The following is a 20564-nucleotide window of genomic DNA, read 5'->3' as shown; positions in this document are numbered from 1 at the left end:
TTGGGGGACAGCACCTCCTTCTCCTGCTCGTGGGTCTGCTGAGCCCCTTCCCCAACCCTCGGCGGATAACGAGCTTCCCAAAGTCAGGGGCTGCTGGTACTGCCCTCTCTAACCCTTTGCAGTAATTCTTTCCCAGCCTCTGGTACTTTCCTCACGGGCATGTGCTGATCAGTACTCAACTGAAATTAAAAACAAAAAAACAATTGCTGCGGAGTCAGTTCCGACTCACAGAGATCTCATGTGTTACAGAGTAAAACCACTCCATAGGCTTTTCTTGGCTGCGGTATTTAGAAACCAAGCTCTGGTCACCGAGTGTCCTCACTGCTAGGGGGCTATCATTGCTTCCGTGGGAAAAGCAAGGGAATATGTTAAAATGAAAAATCATGAGTTCATGTTGATGTTCTTATTTCCAAACTGACACTAAAGCGTTTTTGTGTACTATTGTCTAGTAATTTTAGATTTTTATGTGTTTTTGAAACTACTATTAAGTTTTAAAATCACATTCTTAAGCTTTTATTTCTAGAACTCCAAGTTGAGAGCATTGCAGGGAGCTTTCACCAGCTCCATGTAAGAACGGGAGCAGAAGTGCCTCTTCCAAGCACCTTCCCTTCCTGTTTCTTTGTTGGTCTCTGTTAATTTAATCTGGGAATCAGATAGGATTATTAGATTTAATTTGAAAATCCCCTACTTCCTTGATGTGTGACTTTGAAACACTGGTTAAACTCTCTAAGCCTCTATTTTTTCCTGAAACTTCAGAATTAATAATAATACAGCAGGCACTCTTGTATATGGCTTCATCGACTTTTCTGTCGGTGAGATTAACCAAAGTTGCAGTAGTTTGGTTTTTTTTCTTTCATCCGTATTGTTATCGTTGTTAGGTGCCGTCAAGTCAGTTCTGACTCATAGCGACCCTATGTACTGAAGAGCGAAACGCTGCGCTGTCTTGAGCCACTTCACAACCATTGCTATGTTTGAGCCTGCTGTTGCAGCCAGGTGTCAATCGGTCTCGTCGAGGGTCCTCCTCTTTTTTGCTGACCCTCTACCTTGCCAAGCATGATGCCCTTCTCCAGGGACTGGTCCCTCCTGATAATATGTCCAAATACGTGAGATGAAGTCTCGTTGTCCTCACTTCCAAGGAGCACTCTGGTTGTACTTCTTCCAAGACAGATTTGTTCATTCTTCTGGAAGTCCATGGTATATTCAGTATTCTTTGCCAACACTGTGATTCAAAGGTATTAATTCTTCTTTGGTCTTCCTGACTCACTGTCCGGCATTAACATGCATGAGGTGATTGAAAATACCACGGCTTGGGTCAGGCGCATCTTAGTCTTCAAGGTGACATTTTTGCTTTTTAACACTTTAAAGAGGTCTTTTGCAACAGATTTGCCTGATGCAAACGCTTGATTTCTTGACTGCTGCTTCCATGGCTGTTGATTGTGGCCCCAAGTAAAATGAAATCCTTGACAACTTCAATCTTTTCTCCATTTATCATGTTGTTGCTTGTTGCTCCATTTGTGAGGATTTTTGTTTTCTTTATGTTAAGGTGTAATCCATGCTGAAGGCTGTGGTCTTTGATCTTCATCAGTAAGTGCTTCCAGTGCTCTTCACTTTCAGCAAGCAAGGCTGTGTCATCTGTATATCACAGGTTGTTAATGAGTCTTCCTCCAATCCTGATGCCAAGTTCCTCTTCATATAGTCCAGCTTCTCAGATTATTTGCTCAGCAGACAGACCGAATAGATACAGTGAGAGGATACAACCCTGATGCACACCTTCGTTCTGTTTGGATGACTGCCTCTTGGTCTATGTTCAGGTTCCACATGAGCACAATTAAGTGTTCTGGAATTTCTATTCTTCCCAATGTTATCCATAATTTATTATAACCCATATAGTCAAATGCCTTTGCATAGTCAATAAAACACAGGTCAACGCCTTTCTGGTATTCTCTGCTTTCAGCAAAGATACATCCGACATCAGCAATGGTATCCCTCATTCCACATCCTGTTCTAAATCCCGCTTGAATTTCTGCAGTTCCCTCTCGATGTACTGCTGCATCTGTATTTCATTATATTGTTTATAGTAATACGTTATACTGATGATCAACATATATTTCCAGTGTTCTGATTATCCTGCATAAAGCTTCTGGGACCAATCTTATAGTCTTGTTGGATGGATATACTCATTTCTTTAGGAACTGAATTCCTGGCTCATGGAATCCCTGGGTGGTGCAGATGGCTAAGTGCTCAACTAGTAGCCTAAAGATTGGAGGTTCCAGTCCACCCAGAGGTGCCCCAAAAGAAAGGCCTGGCAATCTGCTGCCAAAAGGCCACAGCCTTGGAAACCCTACGGAGCAGTTCTACTCTGTACACACCTGGGGTCGCCATAGTTCAGAATCGACTCAACAACAACAAAGGGTAGGCGTAGGTTCAATTTAGCAGACAGTAAAACTAAAAATTTTTTTTTAGTTTTTAGATAGCCAAATAGTTTTCTATTGTCTGAGTGTTCTAACTCTCCACATCCTTGTCAGTATTTGCAACTGTCAGTCTTTAAAATGTCAGACGCTCCACTGGGTGTGTAGTAGGGTCAGGTGGAGGATCTAATTTGCATTTCCCGGAAAAGTAATGATGTTGAGTACTTTCTGATATGTTGATTGGCCTTCTGGATATTTTCATTTGTAAGTGCCTGTTCAGGTTTTTTACACATTTGGTTGTTTGTCTTTTTCTTACTGATTTATAGAAATTAAAAATATATATACTCTGGTAATATATTTTAAGCCCTGATGGCTCAGTGGTTAAGAGCTCAGCTGCTAACCAAAAGGTCAGCAGTTTGAATCTACCGGCCGCTCCTTGGAAACCCTATGGGGCAATTCTACTGTGTCCTATAGGGTCGCTATGAGTCAGAATTGACTCAGTGGCCATGGGTTTTTGGTATGGGGTAATATATTTATAGATATATGTATTGCAAATATATATATTTCTCTTTTTTTAATTTTTATTGTGCTTTAAGTGAAAGTTTACAAATCAAGTTGGACTCTCATACAAAAATTTATAAACACCTTGCTATATACTCCTAATTGCTCTCCCCCTAATGAGACAGCATACTCGTTCCCTCCTCTATTTCTTTTCGAGTTCACTCGGCCAGGTCTGACCCTCTCTATCCTCTCATCTCCCCTTCAGACAGGAGATGCCAACACAGTCTCACATGTCTACTTGATCCAAGAAGCTCATTCTTCACCAGTATCATTGTCTATCCCATAGTCTAGTCCAATCCCTGACTGAAGAGTGGGCTTTGGGAATGGTTCCTGTCTTGGGCTAACAGAAGGTCTAGGGACCATGACCTTCGAGGTCATTCTAGTCTCAGTCAGACCATTAAGTCTGGTCTTCTTATGAGAATTTGGGGTCTGCACCCCACTGCTCTCCTGCTCCCTCAGGGGTTCTCTGTTGTGTTCCCTGTCAGGGCAGTCATCGGTTGTAGCCAGGCACCATCTAGCTCTTCTGGTCTCAGGCTGATGTAAGTCTCTGGTTTACGTGGCCCTTTCTGTCTCTTGGGCTGATAATTACCCTGTGTCCTTGGTGTTCTTCATTCTCCTTTGATCCAGGTGGGTTGAAACCTATTAATGCATCTTAGATGGCTGCTTGCTAGCGTTTAAGACGCCAGATGTCACTCTCCAAAGTGGGATGCAGAATGTTTCTTAATAGATTTTATTATGCCAATTGACTTAGATGTCCCCTGAAACCACGGTCCCCAGACCTCTGCCCCTGCTACGCTGGCCTTCGAACCATTCAGTTTATTCAGGAAACTTCTTTGCTTTTCGTTTAGTCCAGTTGTGCTGACCTCTCCTGTATTGTGTGTTGTCTTTCCCTTCACCTAAAACAGTTCTTATCTACTATCTAATTAGTGAATGCCCCCTCCCACCTTCCCTCCCTCCCCGCTCTTGTAACCATGAAAGAATATTTTCTTCTCTGTTTAAAGTATTTCTTGAGTTCTTGTAATAGTGATCTTATACAATATTTGTCCTTTTGCAACTGACTAATTTCACTCAGCATAATGTGTTCCCGATTCTTCCATGTTATGAAATGTTTCATGGATTCATCACTGTTCTTTATCGATGCATAGTATTCCATTGTGTGAATATACCATAATTTATTTATCCATTCATCCATTGATGGGCACATTGGTTGCTTCCAGCTTTTTGCTATTGTAAACAGCGCTGCAATGAACATGGGTGTCCATATATCTGTTCGTGTAAAGGCTCTTATTTCTCTAGGGTGTATTCCAAAGAGTGGGATTGCTGGGTCGTATGGTAGTTCTATCTGTAGCTTTTTAAGGAAGCGCCAAGTCAATTTCCAAAGTGGTTGTACCATTTTACATTCCCACCAGCAGTATATAAGTGTTCCAATCTCTCCACAGCCTTTCCAACATTTATTGTTTTGCGTTTTTTGGATTAATGCCAGTCTTGTTGGAGTGAGATGAAATCTCATTGTAGTTTTGATCTGCATTTCTCTAATGGCTAATGATTGTGAACATTTCCTCATGTATCTGTTAGCTACCTGAATGTCTTCTTTAGTGAAGTGTCTGTTCATATCTTTTGCCCATTTTTTAATCGGATTATTTGTCTTTTTGCAGTTGAGTTTTTGTAGTATCACGTAGATTTTAGAGATCAGGTGCTGATTGGAAATGTCATAGCTAAAAACTTTTTCCCAGTCTGTCGGTAATCTTTTTACTCTTTTGGTGAAGTCTTTGGATGAGCATAGGTGTTTGATTTTTAGGAGCTCCCAGTTATCTAGTTTTTCTTCTGTGTTGTTAGTAATGTTTTGTATACTGTTTATGCCGTGTGTGAGAGCTCCTAACGTTGTCCCTATTTTTTCTTCCATGATCTTTATCGTTTTAGATTTTATATTTAGGTCTTTGCAAATATATTCTCTAAGTCTCTGACATGCCTTTTCAATGTCTCCATGGTGCTTTTTGATGAGTGGACATTTAAATCTTGACCAATTCCAATTTATCAATTTTCTTCTATGGTTAGTCCTCTGTGTCCTATTCAAGTAACTGCTGCCTACTACAAGGTCCTGAAGCTATTCTCCTACGTTTTCTTCCAGAATTTGTATTATTTTACCTTCCGTAGTTAAGTCTATGATTCATCTCAAATGAATATCTTTGACGATGTGAGGTGGCATTTCTTTTTCACACAGGTCCTTTCACACAGTGACACATGATGACATGTCATTGCCATGAAGATACTTAGAAAGTGGTTCATAGTCAGATGATCACACCAACTGTGACACCTCCAACGTGTCAAGAGAGAAGGCAGGAGCAGTGGTCTTGCCAAAGTGACTCAGCCGAAGAAATTTCGCTCTTTTCTTTCCTCCGGGGAGGCAGTTCAAAGCATATTTTATTCTGAAAGCCAAGCGAGGAAAATTCCCTCTGATGACAGGGGTATTTGGTTTTATACTTCTCAGGCCAGACAAACTCTTCTTTCGTGTAGGCAGCTGTGAAGACTCTTCTTGCCAACATTCTATCCGGGTTTAACAGGATAGATTATCTTGGAGCTTCCCAGAGTCAAAACAAGCAGCCAACAGAGGTTGCTAAAGTCAGAGCTGCAAGGACTTCCAGAAATCACAGACGAAACACAAGTTAAACAGCAAAACCACATGAGTTCAACTCCATTTCAACCCTCACGTTTCCTGGAAATCATTTATAAAAATCCAGGTTTGGCAAAGAATCTGTGAAATCACTGAGCAAAAGTCAAGGCTGGCAGTGTGTGTGATGGGGAGCCGGGGTTTGGAGCGAGGAGGGTAGGTAATTGGCTGCACTGCTAGGTGTGCACATTTTCACAGGGCCTCTGACGAATGTGTACCAGGCCGCTCATACCGAGTAGAGCAAGACTCTTCGAATGGGGTCTGACCCCACGCCCACCACTTCTGTTCATCCACCCATCGTCGTCGAGTTGAGCCTGACTCACGGTTCCCCATGTGTGTCAGAGCAGAGCTGTGCTCCAATACGGTTTGCAATGGCTGATTTTCAGAAGTAGATCATCAGGCCTTTCTTCCAAGGCACCTCTGGGTGGACTTGAACCTTCAACCTTTTGCTTAGCAACCAAGTGCATTCATCGAGTGTACCCCCCAGGAACACCTCTGTCTATCTGGACCCTAGGAACCCCCTTAAAAATCTTTTGGGAAGCTGGTGGGTACAAAGGGGACAATGAGAAAGCCAGCAGCAGTTCTTTTAGGCCAAGCTACTGAGGTGCTGTGCCCTCTCTGTGACACCAGCCTGTGTGCCCACTCAGAGACGAGCAGATCTTGTTCTCACTCTCCAGCCTGCCTCTGGCAGGAAACTCCCTCATTTGCCCGCCTCCCACAGAGCCAGGCGGAGGCTGGGTCTACGTGAAAGCTGGAGGGAGGCTGAGCACTTTACCCGAGCACCTGGTACGTCCCAATGTTAGAACAGTGGTAACTACCTAAGACAGGTGGGAGGTAGGCTGTGGGCACAGGAGAGGTCCCCCACACCTAGGTCAACACTACAGGGACAGCCATCCTCGAGTCCTGCCACTCCCCTCCCCATGTACCCACCACATAGCACAGCCTGCTCCAGGAAGCCCTCCTGGCTTGCTGAGCCTGGAGGCAGACTCCCAGGGCCACTGCCTGATTGTTTGCTTAGCATGTCCTCAGCCAAGGTTTCAGGATTCTATTCACCTGTTCAGCAACAGGGGGAGCAAAAACAGGGAAGGAGCAGGGTCTCTGATTTCTAAACCTGGCTGTGCTTTCAGGTGGCTGGGCCATCTTGAACAAATCACTAACCTCTCGGAGCCTCCATTTCCTCCTCATTAGCAAATTGGAATTAATCAGATCTGCACTGCTGCAAGGAGTCCCTGGAGGGTACAAACGGTTAATGTGCTCGGCTGCTAACCGAAAGGTGGAGGTTTGAGTCCACCCAGAGGTGCCTTGGAAGAAAGGCCTGGCAATCTCCTTCTGAAATATCAGTCATTGCAAACCCTGTGGAGCACACTTCTTTTCTGACACCTGAGGTCACCATGAGTTGGGTCCCATGACTTGACAGCAACTAATTTTAACTTTTAGGACAAGCTGCAGTTTTCTCTCTTGCCACAAGGAGGAGAAGGAAGGAAGAAATGGAAGGGAGAGATTTGAAGACAAATTCGTCTCATTGGGTGCCTTGCTCTCTAGCTTACTCCAGGGGCAGACAGACCGACTTGCCACTCATTTTTCTGGAGCAAAAGCTCTACAGACTGGATCTCTCTACCTGATATCACCTAGATTGCCTAAAGGCATCTCGAATGAATCATCACTTAGACTAAATTCAAAGTGTTTCCCACCTCGTCTGAAGCCAGAAGTCTGGATTTCACCCTTAGTCACCAAGCCTCATACTACCAGGCCCACTGACTTTCCTTCCTCAACCTCTCTCGGTTCTGTCCTGCCCTCTTCTCTCTGTCCCCTCTGCCACTCACTGTGTTAAGGCTACTGTCATCTCCTCCCTGGTTAGAGTCCAGTTTGTGTCCTCTTACCCCTGGCCCTTTGCACGTGCTGCTGCCCCTGCCTGGAATGCACTCTCCCCACCCTTTGCCTGGCTAGTTCTTTACCAGGAAGCTCATCCTGCCCTTCCAAGAATTGCCCTACAAAACACATAGGTGGGGATGACCAGCTTCAGGAAGGTGGTCACATCAGGACAAGGGAGGGAAGACAGAAGGACAGGAGTGGACGGGGCACTGGGTGCACTCTAAGGTTGTATTTCTTGACAGAGATGCAGAGAGAAAGACAGAGATCTCGGTAAAATCTCAGTCAAAATATTAATGTCTGAGAGAGTGAGATCTCAGGTGAAATATTCACATATGTTACAGCTGGGTGATAGGTATATGGCTGGCTGTTTCCGAGTTTTGTGTATTTGAAATATTTCATAATTAAAAGTATTTGAAAACACGCAATGTTCTCCTCCTCCGGGTAGTGAATCCTTCTCCCCTGGGCTGTAATTGCAGGTCTACCTGCCTGTCTCACCTGTGGGTGGTGTCAGCAGCTGTCGAATTGGCCCTGACTCACGGCAAGCCCATGCACGATGGAAGTAAACATCGCCCGATCCTACACCACCCCCACGATCGGTCATGGACTGGACTGTGATCCACAGGGTTTTCATTGGCTCGTTTTGGGAAATAGATCACCAGGCCTCTCTTACTAGTCCATCCTAGTCTGGGAGCGCCTTGGAAGCTTCGTCAGCATCACGGCAACACACGAGCCACCACTGACAGATGGGTGGAGGCTGTGCAAGAGGCACATTGGCCAGGAATTGAACCCAGGTCTCTGTCATGGAAGGCGAGAATTCTACCACTGAACCAACACTGTCCTCAGAATTTGCCAGAGGCCTCCTTTAATGGAGAGAAAAGTGTGTGCTTTATGCCTGGAACGCTGTGTTGTCAGAACTCTTAAACAATAACAGATGCCTAGTGGTTTTACGGAAACCCTGGTGGCGCAGTGGTTAAGTGCTACGGCTGCTAACCAAAGGGTCGGCAGTTCAAACCTTCCAGGTACTCCTTGGAAACTCTATGGGGCAGTTCTACTCTGTCCTATAGGGTCGCTATGAGTCGGAATCGACTCAATGGCACTGGGTTTAGTGATTTTACTTCACAAGTCACCTCTGAGAAGATGGATAACATAAAACATTTAAAATGGGGTACCAAATCAGAAACCTTGGAAACACTACCAATGGAAAGTCTCAGATTGTTTTTTTAATTGTGTTTTAGGTGAAGGTTTACACAACAAATCAGTTTCTCATTAAACAATACATATATTGTTTTGTGACGTTGGTTGCTAACCCCACAACATGTCAACACTCTCCCCTTCTTGACCTTGGGTTCTCCCTTACCAGCTTTCCTGTTCCCTCCCACCTTCTCATCCTTGGCCCTGGGCTGGTGTGCCCATTTAGACTCCTATACATGGTTGAGCGAAGTGTATTAGTATTTGTTTTATGGGCCTGTCTAATCTTTGGCTGAAGGGTGAACCTCAGGAGTGACTTCAGTACTGAGTTAAAAGGGTGTCTGGGGGCCATACTCTCGGGGCTTCACTAATGTCTGTCAGACCGTAAGTCAAGACTCAGATTTTTGGCATAAGTACATTGGGAAGAATGTGTGGTCACATTTTTGGAAAGTGAGGAAATTGTGAGATGCCTCCTCATTCTTGGAGAGTGGAGGCCAAAATTCTGGTCCAAATTAGGCCAGGATCTAATCTAGCCCTCTTAGTCTTGTCACTTAACTTGCCCTGGTGGCTCAGTGGTTAAGAGCTCAGGCTGCTAACCAAAAGGTCAGCAGTTCAAATCCACCAGCCCCTCCTTGGAAACCCTACGGAGCAGTTCCACTCTGTCCTACAGGGTCGCTATGTGTTGGAACTGACCTGATGGCACCTAACAACAGCTATTTCTGCCACTGTAATATGTGTTGTGTTCCACCATCCAGAAAGCCTATAATCATATCTAACACCGTGTGATTATGTTGTTGTGAGATGCCACTGAGCTGGCTCCAACTCATGGTGACCCCACGCACAACAGAATAACTGTTGCCTGGTCCTGCACCACCTTCGTGATTACTGGTCTGCTCGAGTCTATTGCTGCGACCCCTGTGTATTTTGAGTGCCTTCCAGCCTAGGGGCACATCTTCCGCCTGTATCAGACGATGCTCTGTTGAGATCTGTAGGGTTTTCACTAGCTAATTTTTGGAAGGACGTCACTAGGTCTTTCTTCCTCGTATGATTATGTCGTTGTTAGCTGCTGTTGAGTTGGCTCTGACTCACAGAGACCTTTATACAACAGAAGGAGATGTTGCTGGGTCCTGTACCACCTTCACCGTGGAGATGGCACATACAATTACAACACACATGTGTTAAGGAATGCCCTGGTGGTGCAGACTGTTAAGCACTCATCTGGTAACTGAAGGGTTGGTGGTTTGAGCCCACCCAGTGGCCCTGAGGAAGAAAGACCTGGCGATCTGTCTCCATAAGATTACAGCCAAGAAAACCCTACAGGGCAGTTCATTCAGTCATATGGGGTCGCTGTGAGTCAGAATTGACTCCATGGCACCCACCATACCAACAACATCTTTTCCTATACCCAAGAAGCTCAAATACCATAAAAAAAATTCTAAAAAATGAAAAGCTATGCACTACCTGAATGGTAATGTCAGGAAAACTTGGCAAACGGAATCCCAAAAGGATGACGCCATTAGCTTGGGTGCCTGCAAAGCTTTCTTCATCGTACTGGCTGCTCCCCAGGCAGAGGATGGCTCATGTTTCTCACCGTATGCTCGGTGGTAGGCTTGTTTTCCTGCTGCCAGTCATCTCCCCCCACGGTCCCACCTCACCACAGACCCCCTGACTGTTTCTCACCTGCCGCTTCTCGGAGGGGGTGATGCTGGCACTTCCCCTGAGCCGACCTGGTTGCCAGCCTGGGTCACAGGACTGAATTAAATGACCCATTTGAAACCAAACCACAGGTAATGAACTGAATCTCTCATCAAAAGAAAGAAAAAAAAAGAACTTTTATTTTTTTTTCTATTGCATAAATAATGGTAAATTAGACTTTTTTATATAGATTATATATTTACAGATGAGTTTGGTTAGAGAAAACATCTGGTAAATATGGCAGCCAGTTTTCCTTTATACACTAAGATAACATGTTAATAATATATACTTCATTTGATCCGTGGTTTGCATGCCCAGTTAATTTATATTAGTATTTACATTTTATATAAAGATTTTTCTTTCACCTAGTCTGCAGACTCTCGCGACGCTGAATAGCAGAAATCACCAACTAATACAGAATGAAAACAATGGAAAGCAAGTGAGATAAACAGGAAGATATGATCCAAAATTTCACTCTTAGTGGCCCATGCCCATGCTGGCCGTGAAGCTACCAAGCTCCAAACGTCCTGATCATAAAGTCTTCATCTGTGCTCCAATTTCCACCCAGCAGGCTGGGGGCATCCAGTCATTTACTGCTGTGCTTTGAGAAACAACTCATATCTCAAGTACGACGACCCCTAGGATCATGATGACCCCAGCAGATGATGGCGTGCCAACCCGCTGCCTGAACAGACTTTCTCTCTTCTGTTGCCCCTCCAAGGGCACTGTCTTTGGTTAGTCCTTGGAGAAACAGCTTCTTCCTGGAGTTAGGATTGGGGGAGAAAAACCAAACCCCACTATGAAGCCATTTAAGGACCCCGGGGACCTGATTTTCAGGTCAGAAAGAATATTCTGTTCCCTTGGAGAGAGCTGAGAGACAATGGCCTGTACCAAGGTCCACTGGGAGCAGAGAGGGCCCTTTCCTGGACAATCTGGGCTTTCCAGGGAAGAACGGAAGGGCTTGTGATAACACCCATGACTGGGGCCTCTGTCTGCTTCAGGAAGAGGGCGGGTAGGACAAAGACCTAGGAGCTTATGTCGGCATGGGGCAGAAGGGAGGGAGACTTTGTGGGTCCTCTCTTGTGCTCTCTCCCCCTAGTCATGCCTGGGTCGCCATTTAAAGCAGGCACTTGTATTCAGTATCCCTCATCAGCCTTCCGAATGACCATGACAGGCGCCTGATCTCCCTGGACTTCACCTAATTCGTGATGGTCACCAAAGATGGCAACACTCTTCCTTCTGCAGTGTTACCAATAATTACAAACCACTATCACATCTACTGGGACTGCTGCTCCAGGGACCAAAACAAAAGGAAAGAAAGAAACGACCGGAAATTGTGCTCTTGAGTCCACAGCTTCCAGTTAGCTTTCTCAGAAGGAGAAGCAAGTATTGTTTCCTGGAATCTGGCTTTGTTCCACTCTATTTATTCAGGGACTTTGATTCACGGCCTCTGTGGTGAAGTGACCCCTTTAATTCTCACGCTGGCAAAGACAAAGACACAGTGCCCATCATCATAGATGCTCCCTTGATTCAGCAAGACCTCAGGGAGTAAACAAAGCCTCTTGCCGGCAAACTTGACAGAAACCAATTTGCATTGTTCCATCGACAGAAACTAGATGGTTTATCACAACTGCCTCTTGGGACGTGTGTTAAAAAAGAAACCGAAACCGCCGGTCCTGAGCCTGATCCTTGGGGGGGAATAGGGAGCTTCTCAGTAGTGGGCATTTATTCTGATTTGTTTGAGACAAACAGAGTGTCACGATGGGCAGGCTGTTTGGAATATCTGGTTTACCTTCCTTCCGGCTTTAGAGATGAGAAACCAGAGGCAGGGAGGGAAGACATTCGGAATGACCCGGCTAGTGGGGGTGGCTGAGGCTCCTGGAGCCCTCCCTCCTGTGCCCTTCCCAGCTGACAGGGTTGGCCACACTTCTGGCTATCGGATCTGCTCTCTAGTCTCTGCTCAACAGGTCTGAGCCCGCCCAGACCGAAGCCCCGGAAAGGCCTTTTGGGCTGGGCAGAGGTCAGCATCCTCAAAGGAAAGGCGAGCTAGCAGGCTCCTCTTAAAACTTGCAGAGCATGTCATTTGGATCAGGTTGATGGGTAGCCCTGTGGCACTCAATCCCCCGTATGTTCAGAAAGTAGGTCAGACACACAGGGAAAACACTGAGAGGTCAGCATCTGGAGTCCTTTACAAACTTCCTTTTTCTCTCTCAGGCCCAGGGATGGAGCAGCATTGCAGCTGAGTTCTGAATTCCCTGGAAGATTCCTTTCTAATTAGCCTGCTCTTCCACTCCACTGGAAAATTCCAGCCTCTGCACCCTTCTTACTCGGACAACCACTTCTAACAATGGGAGGAGCACTGTTTTGAAAAGCCAACCCATCACGTCCAAGCTAAGAGGTGGATAGAGCTATGCCTTGCTTATTGGGTCTGCTCAATGGATAAGCTGCCCAAGGGAGGGGTAAGGGGTATGGGGCTGGGCAACTCCTCTCCAGTTTCAGAGTCTTTCCTTCTCGTGGCCATATTGCATATCAACTGAATCACATTCATTTTGCCTTGAGCACTTTTTGAGAATTATCATCATGCCCCTTGAGACCATATGAGCAGGGTCCCAAATTAATTGGAAGTAGACACTGTAGCTCTTGAAATGACCATGAGTCTTGGCAGTGAGCATTGGATACTAAGAGATGTGCTCAGCTGGTTTGTGTACTTGACCTTATTCCTCCAAACCCACTGTCTACAGCCAGGCTACGAAGCTGAGGCCAGTCCCCTCAGCGGCTTAGTCAGAGGAAGTGTGAAGGGAGGCTGAACAGTGCTGACATTTGAATTGTCATGGAGACGGGGTCAGCCCAAATCCTCCTCTGTTTGGCTATCACTTTAAATAATTCAAATCGAAACCCCTAGCTGCTGAATACGGCTTCTTTTCTATTTCTGATAGATCTTTCCATTCTGGGGGAGCTGGTGTGGGAGGATGGCTGTGGCATGGCCTTTAGGTTACAGACTTTTGGCCCCATGAGGATCATGGAAGGGGCCAACAAGGAAGTTTTGATCTGAGGTCATTTCAGACCCATGTTCTCCAAGGAAGGCAGCTCTGCTGTCTTCTTACTAGCACAACCAATGTCTAGAACATAATCTCAGTTTACCTGGTATCATCATGGCCTTGGAAATAAAGGGGCCCCTCCTTGCAGTGGGGTTCCAGACCTCCCTATATCTCAGTGGAACAGGCTGAATAACACAGTCACTACGGGTCAGTGCAGTACAGCAACCTCCATCGTGGTTTGACCACATGGTTTGACCACTATGGTTGGAGACCTCCAGGTGGGAGAAGTGAAGCCCAGCAGCTTTGGCGGCGTGGAAAGCCAGGGCTTGGCAGAAACAGGACTTCAGGGCACGCAGCCACACGTGGCCAGGCCAGGCCAGCTCACCTTTGGCCAGGCTCTTGTATGCTCCCAAGAAGGCTGCTAGCTTCAGGTTAAGAGCAAGGTACCAAACTCTCTTGGGTTTCTGACCTGAGTCTGGACTTAAGCCTAGCAGGAGGCATTTGGAATAAAAGATACATTTTTCTCTCCCCAGTTCTCAGATATATTGCTTTATGATTCTGTGAAGGGAGGGTGGGGAGGGATAGTATAAAACAAGCTTCCCGTCTTTCACTGGGTTCTTTCAAATAACCACAGGATTAGCTGATCATTCATCAGACTGATGGCTGACCATTTGCCATGTGTCAGCTGGACTAAGAGCCATGTATCAAGGAAGAAAACTCACAGTACACATTTTTTCTCTCAGATAAAACACCTAGGAACTTCTGAAACCACCCGGATTGTCAAAGACCACATGCAAACCTCCATTCACTCCCGTTCACACTTCTGGCTTGCTGGGGGAGATTCCAGAGAGGCAAACGGATGCTTTCAAAGAGTGGAGGCTCAAAATCTTTTTTGCCTTCCAGATGATATTTCTACCTTTTCAGCCCGGATTAAGGGGCACTATCTCTGAGCCCTGGGAGGTGGGGATGAGTGGGAGTGAGGAGGATCGTACCAGGCTTACAGGTAGCCGCTGTTCTCCTGAGTAACTGGAAAGACGAGCGCAAACCCGAGAGGAAAAGGTGGAGAAACCCACCAGCTTCCTGGCGGGCAGTTTCCCCTGCCGACAGGAAATGAATGCAGGGACTCAGGTTGCAACCGGCAGAACCGGAGCATTCTTGGAGAACATGTCCCTTATTTTTGCGAGTCTTGGCAATCTCAGGGTGGAAGGCAAGGGTTGCCATGGCAACCCCCCCCCCCGCACAGATTGATCACATGGGACCCCCGCACAGTCTGGAAGCCACTACTAACGGTTCCAATGTGGGGTCCTGCTTGGGGGCTCTGTCTGCAGCTGGATGAGGGGACAGAACTTCCTTGGGAGGGGGTGCAGGGTCAGGGTCTGCTTCTCTGTTCATCACTGCGGCAGTCTGGGGACACCGGTTTGTGCTGCAGGATTGAGCTGGGCTGGGGTCACCAATACACTCAGCAGATCCCCTGGGGCTGGCAGCAAAGGCCACTGGTTGCTAAATCTATTTGCTGGAGTGAGGGCTGGCCGTGGTTCCTCCCTCTCAGTTCCTACAGAGGGCGCCACCACCTGGGGCCATCTGGGGCGTGGGGACATTCCTGTAGAGGACGCCACCACCTGGGGCCATCTGGGGCATGGGGACATTCCTGTAGAGGGCGCCACCACCTGGGGCCATCTGGGGCGTGGGGACATTCCTGTAGAGGGTGCCACCACCTGGGGCGTGGAGACAGGACCTCCTGTGATGAGGATGCTGACTAGCATTTCTGTGGACAGGACTGGGAGTCGGCTGTGGGTCCAGGGTCCATGGGAAGTCAGCATCTTATGCTGCCAAACAAAGAAGCCAACACCTTCAATAGACCACAAGGGTGCAAGTCATGTGACAAACACCTAGCTCCCCATGTCTAAGGAATGCCACTAGCTCAGTGCTGTCCTCACATGCTGTGTCCCCTGGGGACCACGTGTGAGGTCACCATGGTGGAACGTTAGCTTCTGGGCCATCAAAAAGAATCCTATGGACTTCTTCTCACCCTATACCCCTAGCAACACCACAGAGATGCAGTCTGCTACACTTCTCCTGGGCACTATGGGCTTGCTTCCGGACACTGGGAGGGGGTTGGGGGAGGGAAGGATACTTTCTCGGGAAATTTTATCCCCCACACCAGCCCAGTGGCTAATATCTTTTTCAGGGAAATCTAACCCTTACACCCTCTGGTCCTCATCTCCAGTGGGCGCAGCAGCACTTGCGGAAGAGCTGACTCAGGAGAAGGCCTCATGATCTGCCCTGGAGTCAAGCCTCACCGTCGGCATAGCAACTCCCTTCTCGTGGCAGGGCTCCTTGCAGCGTCCCTGGGTCTCCAGGGTCAGGTCCTGCATCCCTGCACCAGGAGGCTGTGGTCTGTGGCTCAGGGGTCAGCTAAAGATAGGGAAGCAGGTCCTTATGAGGTTTGTGCTCTCTCACCAAAGTCCAGTCCAGAGAGAGCAAACCACCATGGACAGTGAGAAATGAGAGAGATGTCGGGTCGATTAATATTCTGCGTTTGGACCTGTTCTAGTTTGTGATTCCAATCCTGAGGGAAGCATGGTGGGTCAGCTGGGAGAGACAGGAGAGGCAGGTGTGGTGTCTGCACAGGGAAGGGGCAGGGGTCTGAGAAAGGCAGCTGCTGCCGTCCTTGGCCAGGATGTCGGACGTCAAGGGGCTCTCAGCATTTTCACATAAGGCCTCCCCTGCCCCCCACCCTTGGGAGCTCACACCTTCCCCTCCTCCCTTCATACTATGGCTCGAACCCTAGTTTTACTTGTGCTCATCAAGAATGTTTGGGCTTCCCCATGCGGGAAAGCTCCTCCAGTCACCTCCACGTGGAGTAGCCTGGGGGATTGCTTGCAGAGGGGAAGAGGAAGAAGACTCTAGAAGGAGACTTTGGGTGCTCCATGTCTAAGAAGGCAGTGGGGTTGGGGGTGGGCTTGAGGAAGGGGCCAGGAACACAAACGGCACCAAAACACCTACCCACTGGCATGGAGAGAGGGAAGATTCCCGGGCCTTGATACTGGGAGAGAGGGGAAAACCAGCAGCTTTAGGATGCAATCAAAAGAAACCAGGTGGGACAATGCCCTTACAGAAAAAAAGACCTGAGCTTGAGACGCACGAAGGGAAAGTTTACATCCAGAAATTCCTGGCTGGTCACACCATGGCTGCACAGGCTCGGATGAACGGTGGTGACTGATAGGGCATCTGGGGAGAGCTGGGAAATTACAGAAGGAGGTGGCGCTGAGAACAGACCAGGGGATTCAGTTCCTGGCCCCCACGGAAGCGTCCTGCAGGCACAGGTGAGTGACCTATCCCTTTTAAACCTTTTCCCCCACCTTCTGAAAATAAGTCATTTGCAGAATCTGACAGCAGGAGATACTGTAAGTATAGCCATTGGCATCTTTCCACTTTGGCTTATAGTTCTCTTTTCAGCTGGGGAAGACTAACAGAGCAAACTGGACTATGAGAAAAGGGTCAGCTGCAGGAGGACCAGCTTAGGGTGGTTCGCTGGCAGGAAGATGTACGCACACTCCCTTCCCGGGCTGCAAACACCTCCTCACTGTCAGCCTCACCCCCTCGCTCCCCCTACCTCCCTCGCCCTCCCTTAAAGAAGTGGGGGTGAGGGTGAGAGGCCAAGCTTGTATGGGAGTCAATGGTTAGAGAGGGATGATGTCACACAGGAAGGAGCCGAAGGCGGCGCCCAGGGGCAGCTAAGCTGGGAGGAAGGCTCTCTGCAGACTCCGAAATGCTGGTGCGAGATGATGGGCTCTGGGGACAGAAAGCCGAGTGCCAACGGAAGCCGAGAGCTCCCCCACTGCGCCGGCAAGGGTCCTGGAGAAAAGGCAGTAAAAACGGAAGCAACTGGGGGCGCCGCTGCAGACCGCCTGTGTGGCACCCCACTCGATGGCCTTCCCCTCGCGCCCTGAGGGGGCTCCCCCGGGTGGGTGAAGGCAGCCAGGGCGAGATGGAAGGCCCCACTTTCTGGAGTGACCCCAAAGTCAGCCTCTTGGGGTTGAGCTTGACCTCAGGGTAGGTCCTCCTGTTAACCCCTGGGCTCCGAGAAGGGACGTGGAGATGACCGCGTGTCCACACCTCCCGCTCGCTCTCTTCGACCACCGACCCAGATTGCCACTGGAATTCCGCAAGGAAAATGGAGTTCCTCCTGGGAGTCACCACCAGGGGTTGAAGCAATCACTGGGAACTCCTGGGTATTTATTGCATTAGGAAACAAAACCATTAAAGCATTGAAGACAGCCCTTTTGTGTCCCTGCCAAGGAGATGACGTGGATTTGCAAGAGCAGTCACACTGCAGCCTGGGGCTCTGTCCCGAAGCGGCCCTCCATCCCCGTCTGCGTCCGTTGTCCAGGTCTGCTGTTGTGGAGGAAGGAAGTGTGGCCGCGGGCCATGCACATGCGGTGGGCTGGGAACACAGTGTGGCCGAAGGTTGCTACTCCATGCCGCTCCGCAGGATCTGATTGGCCGCGATCAGCATGACGCTAATGATGAAGGCCATGGCGAAGGCGCATATGAGGCTCTTCCGGACGCAGGTTTGCCGGTTCTGTTTCTGGGAATGCACTGGGGAGATGGGAGAGAGAGAGGGAGAGAGGGGAGGAGACACAAGAGAAAAATCACACATGAGACAGTAGGTTGTTGTTGTTGTTGTTGTAGAGTTGGCCCTTGACTCATGGCAACCCCATGCACAATGGAGAGAAACGCAGCCCAGGCCCGGGCCAACCCCAACATCAGTTTCAGATGAGAGGGTTGTGAGCCATAGGGTTTTCACTGGCTGATTTTTCAGAAGTAGATCTCCAGGCCTTCCTTCCTAGTCTGTCTTAGTCTGTAAGCTCTGCTGAAAGCTCTTTAGCATCCTAACAACATACAAGCCTCCAATGATGGATGGTAACTATGCCTGAGGTACACTGGCTGGGAATGGAACCTGGGTCTCCCACATGGAAGGCGAGAATCCTACCACGGAACTACCACTGCACCCATGAGATAGCATGTGCCTCTTCCTAAATCAGCCCAGAGTGAGAGACCCGGATGAAGACTGGTCAATTCGCATGTCCTTATTGGACCGCTGGCAACAGGTACGAGATGGTCACACTTCTGTTACAGAACTGTGACTGACTGAGTGATGAGCATCCAGATACAACAGAGTGAAATTCCCAGCAAGAAGACAGGGAGTATCTCAGAGCGACTCATAAAAGGCACCAGCCAGTCATGCCTGCAGAGCGTCTGGCTCTCATGTCTGAGGCAGTCAAGATGGATGCATTAGTGCCAGGCTGGAGTGACTTACCTTTCCTGGAATTTTCCAGAAGGGAGCCTGAGCTCTACTCTCCTGTTGGGTGGCTGCTAGTGGAAATGACTCTAAGTAACGTCTGGAATCCTTCCAGATAGGCACTCCAGAGTGGGGTCCCTGGGCCGAAGCATCCGCCTCACCCAGGAGCTTATTAGAAATTCTGACGCTCTGGCCTGGCCCTGCCTCACGCCTACAAATTACGGCCTCTGGTGGAGAGGCTAAGGATCTGTGTTTAACAAGCCTTCCATGGGATCCTGGTGGTTGGTGAAGTTTGAGATGTGGGTATTACTTGCTCTGTTGCACAGGACCCATTGGCCCAGCATGAAGACAGGGAAGAACAAAACCCTCTCAGACTTTCTGGAGGCGGCTGTCCCTGCCTGCCACCAGGTCCTGTGGTCCCCAGGTGTCTGACCTTGAGTTCTGGAGTTGCATTCTCCTAATCCTTTTTGTGGAGCCATTGGCTTCTCAGGCCCACAAGAAACCATTCCTTGAGTCTCATTCAAAAGCAAACCAAACCCAATGTTGCTGAGTCAATTCCGACTCATAGGAACCCTATAGGAGAGAGTAGAACTGCCCTGAAGGTTTTCCAAGGCTGTGAATCTTTATGGAAGCAGGCTGCCACGTCTTTCTCCTGTGGAGTGGCTGGTGGGTTTGAACTAGAATCTTTTTGGTTAATAGCCAAGTGTTTTAACCACTGCACCACCAGGGTTCCTGGGTCTCAATCAGGAGGTATGAATTCAACCAGTTGCCTTTGAGTTAACTCTGCCTCATGACGACTCTTTATGTGTCAGAGTAGAACTGTGCTCCATAGGGTTTGAAAATGGCTGCTTTTGGGGGAGGTAGATCACGCTAACCAAAGATGAAGAAATTGAAGATTTTTTTACCAACTTCTGCAGTCTGAAATCGATCAATCATGCAATCAAGATGCATTGATAATTATTGGTGATTGGAATGCAAAAGTTGGAAACAAAGAAGGATCAGTAGTTGGAAAATATGGCATTGGTGATAGAAATGACACTGGAGATTACATGATGGAATTTTGCATGGCCAATGACTTCATTACAAATACCTTTTTTCAACAACATAAACAGCGACTATACACATGGACCTTACCAGATGGGATATGCAGGAATCAAATGGACTACATCTGTGGAAAGAGACGATGGAAAAACTCAATATTAGCAGTCAGAACAAGGACAGGGGCCAACTGTGGAACAGAACACGGATTGCTCATTGGCAAGTTCGAGCTGAAACTGAAGAAAATTAAAACAAGTCCACAAGAGCCAAGGTATGACCTTGAGTATATCTCACCTGAATTTAGAGACCATCTCAAGAACAGATTTGATGTGTTGAACACTAATGACCAAAGACCAGATGAATTGTGGAATGACATCAAGGACATCATACATGAAGAAAGCAAGAAGTCATTAAAAAGACAGGAAAGAAAGAAAAGACCAAAATGCATGCCAGAAGAGACTCTGAAACTTGCTCTTGAACGCTGAGCAGCTAAAGCAACAGGGAAGAAATGATGAAGCCAAAGAGTTGAACAGAAGATTTCAAAGGGCGGCTCAAGAAGACAAAGTAAAGACATGTGCAAAGAGCTGGAGATAGAAAACCAAAAGGCAAGAACATGCTTGGCATTTTGCAAGCTGAAAGAACTGAAGAAAAATTCAAGCCTCGAGTAGCAATACTGAAGGATTCTATGGGGGAAATATTCAAAGACACAGGAAGCATCAAAAGAAGATGAAAGGAATACACAGAGTCACTGTACCAAAAAGAACTGGCTGACATTCAACCATTTCAGGAGG

General features: G+C 47.8%; 1 protein-coding gene across 1 annotated transcript in view; it reads right to left on the bottom strand.

Annotated features, from left to right (window-relative positions):
• Positions 1–8210: 8210 nt before the first annotated feature.
• The window catches only part of CALN1 (calneuron 1), a 535507-nt gene continuing 523153 nt past the window's right edge, over positions 8211–20564 (bottom strand). The window contains exon 6 of the mRNA XM_003416548.4: positions 8211–18032. Within this exon, the coding sequence (XP_003416596.1) occupies positions 17905–18032 (128 nt within the window). The 3' untranslated portion in view covers positions 8211–17904. The remainder of the gene's footprint in view (positions 18033–20564) is intronic.

Source organism: Loxodonta africana, chromosome 12 (assembly GCF_030014295.1).
Source record: "Loxodonta africana isolate mLoxAfr1 chromosome 12, mLoxAfr1.hap2, whole genome shotgun sequence".
Taxonomy (NCBI): Eukaryota; Metazoa; Chordata; class Mammalia; order Proboscidea; family Elephantidae; genus Loxodonta; species Loxodonta africana.
The sequence above is the reverse complement of the archived record's forward strand: the minus strand, read 5'-3'. Positions and strand labels throughout refer to the sequence as shown.